General features: G+C 38.4%; 1 protein-coding gene across 1 annotated transcript in view; it reads left to right on the forward strand.

Moving 5' to 3' along the window:
* ST13 (ST13 Hsp70 interacting protein) overlaps positions 1-12128 on the forward strand; it is a 158432-nt gene that overhangs the window by 36308 nt on the left and 109996 nt on the right. Inside the window, exon 6 of the mRNA XM_063428168.1 lies at positions 10181-10297. Within this exon, the coding sequence (XP_063284238.1) occupies positions 10181-10297 (117 nt within the window). The remainder of the gene's footprint in view (positions 1-10180; positions 10298-12128) is intronic.

Below are 12128 nucleotides of genomic sequence, written 5' to 3' on the forward strand. Positions count from 1 at the left end.
GCGTGCGGACAGGAAAATGAGCCTCGCTGCTGCATTCATTATAAATTGCAGCATTGCAATCTGGGATCACTTAAGACCACTGAGAAGGGGATTGCAATAGTCAAGGCGAGAGAGAACAGCATGGCCCAGCATCTTAGCCGCATTCAACGTTGGATAGGGGCAGATGCACGCTATGGTTTTTTTTTTTTTTTTAAATTCTTTATTTTTCCGTGCAAGAGTTAATATTACAAGCTTTCATGCTTTGCCACAACAGCAGTAGCATGTACCAAATTACAACAGGATTTTACAATTGTGGCACAGGATATAGTTGCACATTTTTTTTTGATAGTCAAGAAAAAATAAACATTAGGGAATGGTAGGAGTAGAAAAGCATGCTAAGACATCGCTTAATAGAATTGAGTCGAGGACAGATGTTAGTGTGTTGAGACAAAGTAAAAGGAGACATAACGAGTTTGATATGCTACCAATAGTCAATACACAAGATAGGAGCAGTAATTAAACTAATGGCATGCTTAATAACATAGATTGGTAAATTGCAGGTTATATCAAACAGCATTAGGTGGAGATAGCTCCGCACTTTTTAGATTGACCACCAGGGGGCAGCGAGCCACTATGCTTGCCGGGTAATGCATAAAATTCAGGCATAGACAGGTGAAAATGTTTGCCCTGTTGTGATAAAAGCGTCTTTGTTACAATCATAAATGATATTAAAGAGTCAGTGCAAAACACAAGTATATACAGTACTCTGCAGGATTTTCATTCTGTATGGTAAGCATCCGCTTGATTGCTGCTGCAGCTGTGCTGGGTCGGCTGGCTTCTCAGCTCTCTCTAGGTCGCTTGTGATGTTTTGCTTGCTTCAGCCTTGGGTACCTGAGGGAGCCTGCGTGCTGTGCCCGCTCTGTGTGAGCAAAGTGAGAGTCCAGGTAAGAATCCCTTGGTCTGCCGATTGCACAGGGAGTTGTAGCTTCAGCTGGATGTGAGCACTTTCTCCGGTTTGGAATAGGCGCGGTGGCCATTTTGGAATTTGCTGCGCGGTCATGCTTTGAGCTCTTTGCCGCTTGGATAGTGAGTGCGGTCACTGCCTCTCTCCGGTGGGGTCCGGGATAACCCCCCCGGCCCACAGGGGGGGGGGAACGGAGCCCTTAGTAGGCGCGCGAGACGACCAGCCGGACCAAGCGCCGGAGATCGGCCGTTTCTCCAGCCAGGGCCTCGCGGCATGCCTCAATCCCGCCCGCCCAGTGGTCCGCTCTGCTGTCAGGACGGGGTCTGACATTGACACCGCGAGTGGCTCTTTGTGTCCTCCTTGCCTTCCTGTTGCCACTGCTCGACAAACAGAGGCTTAGAAGGCAATTTCTGCCTGATTGTGGCCATTTCCCTGGGGAGCCGAGGTGCCCCACGTCCTTCCCGCTCGGCGGTCAGGCCCCGCCCCCATGCACGCTATGTTTTTGAGATGGAAGCGACAGGATTTGGCAATTGATTTATACATGAGGGGTGAAGGAAAGGTTGGAGTCAAAAAGAACACCCAGGCAGCGAGCCTGCGAGAGGGAGGTCATGGTAGCACCGTTGACCTGAAGGGAGGCCGACACAGGAGTGTTAACACTTGAGGGAGGAAAGACCAGAAGTTCTGTTTTGGACAGGTTGAGTTTAAGGAAGTGAGCAGCTATCCATTTGGAAATCGCAGAGAGGCAGTCAGAGACACGAGTCAAGATGGGCGGTGAGAGATCAGGAGTGGACAGGTAGATTTGTGTGTCATCTGCGTATAAATGATAACGGAAGCCAAAAGATCTGATGAGCTTACCGAGGGAGGTGGTATAGATAGAGAACAGTAGGGGACCAAGGACAGTACCTTGGGGGGGCACTGACAGAGTGGTTGGGAGGGGGGGAGAGAGGCAGAGTCAGAGAAAGAAACACTGAAAGAGCGCTGAGAGAGGTAGGAGCACCAGGAGAGAGCAGTATCCCGTAGACAAAAATGACAGAGAATGTGAAGAAGCGGTTCATCATCAACAGTGTCAAAGGCAGCAGAAAGATCAAGCAGAATTAGGATGGCCGTGAGATTTCGCAGTAATTAAATCGTTGGATACTTTGGTCACAGCCGTTTAGACAGGATGACCAGCGCAGAATCCAGACTGAAGGAGTAAAAGCAGAAAGTTGGATTCAAGAAAGTCAGTGTCAGTCTGGTGTACACAGCTCTTTCGAGGATCTTGGAGGCAAATGGCAGTAGCGAGATAGGGCGGGTAGTTGGATGGGGAGTTGGGGTCAAGACTGGGCTTTTTCAGAATTGGGGTTACAGTTGCATGTTTGAAGGGTGAGGGAAATGTGCCAGAGGAAAGGGAGAGATTGAAAATTTTAGTAGAGGAAGAGCAAGAGAGGGAGACAAAGTGCGGATGAGATACAAGGGAATATCTTTTGTATTAAAGAAGCATAGATAATCTAATGATGATAATATAATTATTTCCACAAATGGTTGCAAACCAATAACTTTTCCCAAGCCACTCTGTAACTAAACTCTCCGCTTGGAATGAAAACTGAAAATATGCAAACACATTTGAAGAAAATGGTATTAACAAAATTATATCTCGCTATATTGGTATGCCATAATATTACATAGACTAAACCAAGTAAAAAACAAAACAAACATCAACAAGTCTTTAACCCTTTAAATCCGGAGGACATAGTATTACGCCCTGCAGGAGCCGGCTCTAAACGCCGGTGGGCGTAATAGTACGTCCTCGCTATTATGGCCGCCCACGTGGCCGTCGGTATTCTCCCGCTGCAGATCGCATTCGGGGGGGGATGCCTGGCCCCCCAGGCAACCCCCCCTGTGGCTGGTGACCGTGATCTGCAGTCTCTGATCGCAGTGACAGGCTGTCACTGCGATCAGTATTCAGCATGTGTCAGCCGATTTCAAATCGGCTGACACATGTGGCCGGCGGCTTTCCCCTTGTGCAGATCGCGGTCGGGGGACTTACCTGGCCCCCCAGGCAGTCCCCCTGGGGTCAGTGACCGCGATCTGCTAAGTCCGAGATCGCAGTGACAGGCTGTCACTGCGATCTCAGAGCGCTCTGATCGCAGTGACAGCCTGTCACTGCGATCAGTGTTACATGTGTCAGCCTATTGGCTGACACATGTAACTGGCACAATGATCCCCCTGCAGATTGGAAGGGGGGAGTGCTTGTACCACCCAGGCACTCCCCCCTGTGGTCAATTACCCAATCTGCAGGAGGTGATCACAGTGAGAGCCAGTCACTGTGATCACTGATCCTGTGTGTCAGCCAGTGATGTGAAATCACTGGCTGACACTGTCTCTGCCCCTCTCCTGTGAAAAAAAAAAATAAAATATTAGTTAAAAAAAATAAACAAAATTACAGTTACAAATAAAATATACTTGGATCATATATATAATATATAAATGATCTAAGTATGTTTATATATGTGTGTGTATATATATATATATATATATATATATATATATATATATATATATATATATATATATATATACACACATACATACACACATTTACACATACACAGTGTATTTAAATATTAATATATATATGTATATATATATATATATATCAAATTACACGTAGAGTGATACTGATTAAATGTATATATATATATATATATATAATTATTGTTATATATATATTTATATATAATGTAAAAAATATATGTAAATACATAAAAAATTGTTAAAAATAAATAAATATATAGATGTTATTTCGTTCTAACTGTATTGTGATATTAATATATATATATATATATAGATCAAAATACACGTAGAACGAAATAATATATATCTATATACATAAATATATACGTATATATCACTATATATATATATACCTATATATAAATAAAAATATAAAAAAATATATATATATATATATATATATATATATACGTATATATACACATGTATTTATATACATATATTTATGTAATAATGTTACATAATTAGGTATCCTAATTAATTACAATTAGCGGGAACTTTGGCCAGTGTTTGTGACCAAATGGCTACTAAAAAAGATTGGTCATACCCCATTTGCAATACCTTGGGTTGTCTACTATTGCAAATGGTATGCCATTATGGGTGTAAATTTAATTCCTGGGCTACTATACAGTCTCAAAGGCAACATAACCAATCTGGCGAATTTCAATTTCAAATGTAACACGCTATATTTGACCCTGTAACTTCCCAAAACACTATAAAACCTGTACATAGGGGGTACTGTTACACGTGAGACATCACTGAATACAAATATGTGTATTGTATTGCAGTAAAAGCAAACAGTATTTTGACATCCACAGTTAAAATGTCACATAGAACTAAAAAAAATATTTTTTTTTCTCCCATTTTATATATATATTTTTTATATTAAATTATGTTCCATACCTAAATATTTGATGTTAAATGAAAGCCCTGTTTCCCCTGAATAAAATGATATATAATAAGGGGGGATGCATTTAATATAAAAGAGGTGAATTACGGTTGGACAGACATATAGTGCAAATGCCAGGTTTTGTTTATGTTTTGTGTCGTTCACAACTTGTACATTTGGCTGCGGTCTTAAGGGGTTAAAAGAATGACTTTACTTTTAAATAACCACTGTATCTACACTAATCAAAATCTGCAGGTATTTACACGATAATAGTTTTTGATTTATATCTAATTGTCAAGAAATTAATTTATCAAATTATTTATACCTTATGAAATATTACATATTTCAATCTGAGCTGCAGACAAAAATAATTTTATCCATATGTTTAATATTTTTTAGAAATATTTTTTTATTGCTTTCAAGATATACAGTGAACAATTTAACATCCGACATGGTCAAAATATTCCTAAGAGATAGTGTTTATATTTTAAAAACAGAGCTATAGATTGTAAGTCTGGTTTGACACATATGAACCCTTTAAGGACAAAGCCAATTGTACAAGTTCTAATAAAAAAAAATACCTAGGTTGTTGGCTATAAGTCTCTTATTGTATATTTTATTTTCTTCATGAGATATAGGGCCGTCATTTCACATCAAATATGTGGGGATATTTATGGGATAAAAATAGTATTGAGAATTGCCCACTTTTTTCAATTCTCAGATCCCAAAGATCGTTATCGTGTAAGTGAAATGTATAACATATAAATAAAATCACAATTTGTTATAAAAATAGATGCAATTTATTGTGACAATTTAAAAAAAAATAATAATGAGTAACGTGTGACAATAATCAATGAATATTTAGTATAACATGAGTATGCAATATAAATGGCAATGTAAAAACATCTCCCAATGACTAAGACAAGATTCATGATGGCTTCACAGAGAAAGAATGTGAAAGTTTCACACAGAGAACAGAATTCCTCAGAGTGCAGCGTAAGGTCGTAAAGGTTTAGCTGACAGTTAGAAAAACCCTTTCAATGCTGGCTAGACCTCCTAGGTAATTAAGATCTATTCTTATGCAATTTTAAATAAAATAACATTTAAACCAGTTCATTAGTCACTTCCTGGAACCATCCAATAAGAGAAATCTACCATGTTCTATAAGCAGAATTTTAACTTGCCTAAACAGATATTTTATCTTATTTTAGAGCAAATCAATACACCTGTCTAAATATCATGATATGCTAACATGTGATATGTCACATAAATACATACTTATTCATTTCTATCTGCAGAATATAAATTTTAATAATGTACTTCTTATTTAACTAAGATTTCTAAATATCGAAATCTGATTGTGATTTATCCAGTTATATATCATGCTTTTAGAGAATTTTAATTAATTTAGATTAATTAAATGAAACCAGTATATTTACCAGTTAAAAAGATGTTCTCACCAGATGTTCTCAGGTAGCTAAGTGTCAAGGAATGTTTCTTTCTCGCTCTGACTCTGCTTGCTTATTACTTAGCCTGCTTCCGACTTTCTCTGCATTCCCCTGCATCCCTCTCTCTTCCCTTTGTCTTAACTTTTTAAAGGAAAAGATTCTCTGTTCGTTACTAGGTAATAGACCAATATAAACACTAGAGGTGTGGTTACCTTCTAGATAACAACTTAAGTATTTGGTCTATAGAGGGCAGTCTCGTCCCACTAAACATACCTATCCAGGGAAGAGTTAAATTTTCCTGGTGGCTTATTTTGACGTCATTTACCTTATCTTATGGTTGTCTATAACTTAAGTTTTCTGTCACATCAAACAGTTTTCTTTGTGCGTTCTTCAGACTATGTGTCTCCAATTCCTGCTGTAATTTCTAAAATTGACAGTTTAAACTTAATTTCAACTTCTAAATTACAATGGGAATCTTGTGAAATTTAGAAAGTAAAATTAATTACTAAGTCTTATCTGGTCACTGGTGTCTGGCTTTCTTGTGTGAAGCTAACATTAAGTATTCCGTCTCCCTTCTCTGTTAGACTCATTGCATCACTTGGTTTGTTTATACAAAGCATTCCTTTAGCTCTGGCAAAGTGGTTAGTTTTACAGAAAGGATAGAAATTTTGTGTCTCTTTGTTAACTTGAAAATAACAAAATGGAGTCTGGTCTGTTCAGAGTGACTCAGGATATACACTTTTAATTTCTATCATAGCACAACATGTCTGCCGGTATAAATATCCTGACAAATATTAATATACAAGATATAATTTTATATGAATAAAACCGAAAAAATTATGTGAAATTAAGACATTTTTATATTTTCTTATTTCTGCATGAAACGTTAACCATGAATGTCATAATACTGTTTTTGCTGCAATAACATACACATATTTGTGTGCGGCGATGTCTCACAAATATAACAGTAACCACCATCTACAGGTTTTATGGAGTATTGAATAGTTACAGGGTTGAATCATTAAATACAGGGCTTGCCGCATTTTACGTTTTTATACACTGAAATTTGCCAGAGTGGTTTGCTGGGCCTATATTACCTTTGAGACCGTACAGCGGCCCAGGAATGAAAATGAACCCCATCATAGCATACCATTTGCAAAAGCAGACAACCCAGGACATTCAAAATTGGTTATGTCCTGTATTTTGTAGTAGCCACTTAGTCACATGTATAGGTTTTATGGTGTTTTGGTAAGTTACAGGGCCAAATATTAGACTTGCCCATTTCAGTTTTTGCAAATTGAAATTTCACAAGTTATGCTGCCTTTGACACTGTATGGCAGCCCAGAAATAAAAATTACCCCACCATGGCATAACATTTGCAAAAGTAGACAACCTAGGGTATTCAAAATGGGTTATGTCCTGTCTTTTTTACTAGTCATTTAGTCACAAACACTGGCCAAAGTTAGCGTTCATAATAGTTTTTTGGGTTTTTTTGCATTTTTTTTACACATAAACTGCTTTTACTGAACACAAATACGAGCATTTCAAAACAGTAAAACGCATCACAGAGTGTTCAAACCATTTCCTGGGTACAATATATCCGCAGGTCAGACACCCTAGTCATCTGTACCAACCTGGGTTCAGTGGAGTTTAATCCCTCTGGTAGCCGTGCACAGAATCCATGTTTACCAGATGGTCTCCTAAGCTTTTATTCCTCTTGTAGCACATGTTTGGGAGTTTGCGGAACTCCACAAGTAGCGAAATATCATTAGTCAGAACCCACCAGTTGTTCACTATCTGCCTAAACTCAAGAGATGCTGTTGTGAAAGTAGTTGAAAAAACAGATATTTTGGCAGACTATAAAAATATGTACGTTTTGGCTCACCTATGTTTCCTAGAGGCAGAAGCCATACTACAAAGAAGAATGTAACTAAATAAAATTGTATCTTGAAAATCCTATTTAATAATAAAGGGTAAAGGAAATAATAAAAAAAAAAAAAAAAAAAAACAATTGCCTGCTTAAATAGCAAGGAAGACCCAAGGCAACAATTGCAGACCAGCAGAAACCAAGTAGGTTATCGTTTTGGAAGACAATGAACCAGGACTGCAAAAAAAAACTGAGAAATAGCAGGATTTGAATTTTGGCGTGATATCCATATAAATGCCGGGATTCTCGCATGTTCAATGTGCTGAAATGTCCTGCATTCCTGGATTCAACTGGTTGCACCATTACAACGCGACTTGTCAAGAATGCCGTGCCTCTTCGCGCACTCTAAATAGAGGGGAAGGGACAGGGATACTCCACTGCCAAAATACAAAAAAAAAAAAAAATAAATAACTGTTCAGTACATGTACACATTATGATTTTAAAAACTATATACTGTATATACTAGACTAGGTAGGCAACCTTTGGCACTTTAGATGCTGTGGACTACATCCCCCATAATGCTCTTACACCCACAATGCTGGCAAAGCATCATGGGGGGTGTAGTCCAAAACGTCTGCAGTGCCGAAGGTTGCCTATGCCTGTACTAGAGTATAAGCCGACCCAAATATAGCCCGAGGCCCCCAATTCTACCACAAAAGACTGGGAAAACTTATTGACTCGAGTATAAGACTAGGGTGGGAAATGCAGCAGCTACTGGTAAATTTCTAAATAAAATTAGATCCCAAAAAATTACATTAATTGAATATTTATTTACAGTGTGTGTATATAATGAATGTAGTGTGTGTGTGTGTGTGTGTGTGTGTGTGTATATAACGAATGCAGTGTTTGTGTAGTGTGTGTATATAATGAATTCAGTGTGTGTGTATATAATGAATGCAGTGTCCCTGTATATAATGAATGCAGTGTGTTTGTATGAATGCAGAGTGTGTGTGTGTGTGTGTGTAGTGTGTAACCTTGGGGGGGGGGGGGGGGGGTTATTTTATTTATTTATTTTAATTTATTATTTATTTTAATATTTTAGATATTTCATTTTTTTTTTATCCCCCCTCTCTGCTTGATACATGGCCAGGGAGGGGGGCTTTGCAGCAGCTCCTAGTGTAAATCTTGCGGTCTGCCCGTACACGGTAACCACGAGATTTAGACTGGGGAGCTGAACGGAACGGAGGTGAAGGGAGCTGAACGGAGCTGCTGCAAAGGTAACAGCTTGCTCCCAGCCCCCAACAGGACTGCCGGGCTTGTAATGAGCCCAGCGGTCCTGGTCTGTATTATGACAATGTAAGTTGCCATAATACAGACAGTGACTCGAGTATAAGCCGAGGGGGGGTTTTCAGCACAAAAAATTTACCGAAAAACTCTGCTTATACAAGAGTATATACAATATATATATTTGGGGTATATGTAAAAACAGCTTGCAACGGTTGCAGATCTCTTTTCTAATGAATTTGCAAGCCCCCTTGATATAGATTCTTTTAAGCAAACAAATAAGTTTGAATGACTATCTGTTCCTGTCCAAATTAGAGATGATTAAATTGCGTATACGCAGAAGTAAATTCACACTGACACACGGAGTTCAGGTTAAAAGAACTTCGAGAAAATTTAATGGCATCTGGTTAAAAAGCGGGTTCGCAGACCCTTATAAAGGCATTATTACATAATTGAAGAAGATCAAGATATCAACAAATAAACATCATTAATTTGGTTAGGTGTTAAGTGGCTATGTCAATATCCACCCATCAATATTATTAATTGGCTTAAGTATTAAGTGGTCGGCTAAATGTCCTCCCACCCGAGAGGTGGCGTCATCTTTCATACTACAGGAACTCGACAATTCCGGTGTTGCTCTAATCCTTGTAGAAAATACATTCTCTTTCTAATATTCTAAATGCTGTTAGGAAAATCTATCATATATGAAGTTAATGAAGTTAATGTCAAGGTTTAATAAGGGTTTTAATTATTCTATAACATCCTCCTCTTCTCCCCTTCTGTGACTGTTCAATTACAGGCTTTCCAATGCAGCTTAATAAGTCTTTACAAGGCAGGTGCTCTGAACACTTACCTGCTTCTTGAGTTTAGCTCCACTTACTTACGCAACATTTGTTGCACCTGCATACTAACCTCTATTAACCCCAGCAGTTCTAAATCCCCTCACAACTCCCAGTCACACCCTTTAACTGCTTGCACTCCCTCTGTAACACCAACTCCAACACCAATATTGCAGTACACATTTTTGGACATCTGGAGTGATGCTCTTGGTAGGCGCCCCCTTTTTTTTTTTTTTTTTTCTTTTGAAACTAAAATTTAGTGGGCCTGAACAAACGGATTGTGGTGCCACTTTAGTCACGTGGATACGTATTTTTTTTTTGCACCCCTGATAACTATAGAAATCCTATTTTTTTCAGGCACAAAAGATTGCAGAGCATCGCAGAAAATATGAAAGGAAACAGGCGGAGAGAGAAATCAGTGAGAAAAGGGAACGACTGAAGACAGCACAAGAAAAACGTGAGCGATTACAAAAAGTGAGTAAAATTTATCCTATACAGTATTTTTTTTTTTTTTTTTCAGAAATTGGTCTTTTTAAAATTTTAATAACAATAAATGTTTTGTTACCCCTAGAACTTTCAAGAACAATGTTGATGATCTTTTCCAGGCAGTTCATAGGAAGCAAAACAAAATTACTCCAATCTCAGCAATATTAATAAAACTGCATACCTTTTATATGGTTATATGCCACGTCATACCTTTTATGTGCATTTAAAACTTTAAAATGAAACTTCTGGCATTAGCTATATCACTGCATGGCAGCATATATAAAGCAGCAATCTAAACAAGATCCCTCGTGTGCAGTGCTTTCTTTTAATGGAAGGATGATGTGGATTTCCTAATTCCACACACAATAACATTAAATCTTATGATTTTCTCCTTACTTGAACTTGACTCCTTTCACATTTTTGACAACAATAATGTCTGTATAATTAGTGCAGCTAGGATTTCAGTTTATTTTTGTAGTTACAGGTTATAGTTAAAAGGAGTAAAATAAATGTTTATTGTTGAGCTGTCATAAACTTACCCTACTCCAAGCATGTGACTAGGATCTGGTGGTGAAAGGATTTATCTGAATTATATCGGCACTAGACAAGAAAGAATGGTAGGAAAAAGTAGGAAAAAGAAAACAAGAGGACAGGTAAACCAAAACATAGCATATAACTGTGAAATTTGGTGTATTGTGGATAATAATTGACCACTTACACTTTGAAAGTAAAAAGAGTGCTGTGTAATGCAAAGTCTTTCTCTGGGATGAATACTCCAAATCTCTACCCATCCAAGGACCAGTAAGCCAGGAAACAGCCCAATAAAAGAGAAGGCAATGTTTACCATGCAGTTAGAATAACAGAAGTGGCAAGCGCACACTACTTAAGAAAGCCTGCCTCATCCCACACAGACCTCAGATCAATTTCTGCAGACCTCTGCACTTTCTGTAGTGCCATAATATTCTACATTTGAACAGATTCCATACATTGCACAGCATATTCATGGCAATACGTTACTGACCATAGGAACTGCTGATTAACATTGCACAATGTTGCCTAGTTTGTTGTCTATAACAACTCTCAAATCCTTCTCATGTGTTATCCCTTATTCGCTACCATTTAGGGTGTAAGATTCATGTGCATTATTTACCATAAAGTGCATAACTTTGCATTTTTCTTATTTAAATTTCATCTGCTATTGAGTGCAGTCCCACAATCTATTTAAATCCCTCTGCAGCAAAGTGGTATATTTTGTCATCTGCAAACGGTCAGGATTACTAGTAAGAATAGTCAGGATACTTGCCGAGGTCAGGGGACACAGAACAAGACAAAATGATAAGGGAAAGCCAGAAGTCAGGGATACCCGAATACAGGGTCAAATGAAGCCAAAGTAAAAAAAACGAAATTAAAGGATCACTCTAGGGTCAGGAACACAACATGTATTCCTGACCCTATAGTGTTAAAACCACCATCTGGGCCCCTCATGCCTCCATAAATATAGCAAAATCTTACTGTACTCAAGCCTGAAGCTGTAGATCTGCATGCAGTTTGCCTCAGAAAAACAAGCTGTCTGCTGACATCATCAGAAGTGGTGGCCTGATCCAATCACAATGCTTCCCGCCATAGGATTGGCTGAGACTGATAAGGAGACAGATCAGGGGCAGAGCCAGCATGATTCAAACACAGCCCTGGCCAATCCGCATCTCCTCATAGAGATGAATTGAATCAGTGAATCTCTATGAGGAAAGTTCAGTGTCTGTATGCAGAGGGAGGAAACACTGAATGTTTGGATGCATTTTAGGCAGCCATGACCCAGGAA

Source organism: Pelobates fuscus, chromosome 7 (assembly GCF_036172605.1).
Source record: "Pelobates fuscus isolate aPelFus1 chromosome 7, aPelFus1.pri, whole genome shotgun sequence".
In the NCBI taxonomy this organism is placed as follows: Eukaryota; Metazoa; Chordata; class Amphibia; order Anura; family Pelobatidae; genus Pelobates; species Pelobates fuscus.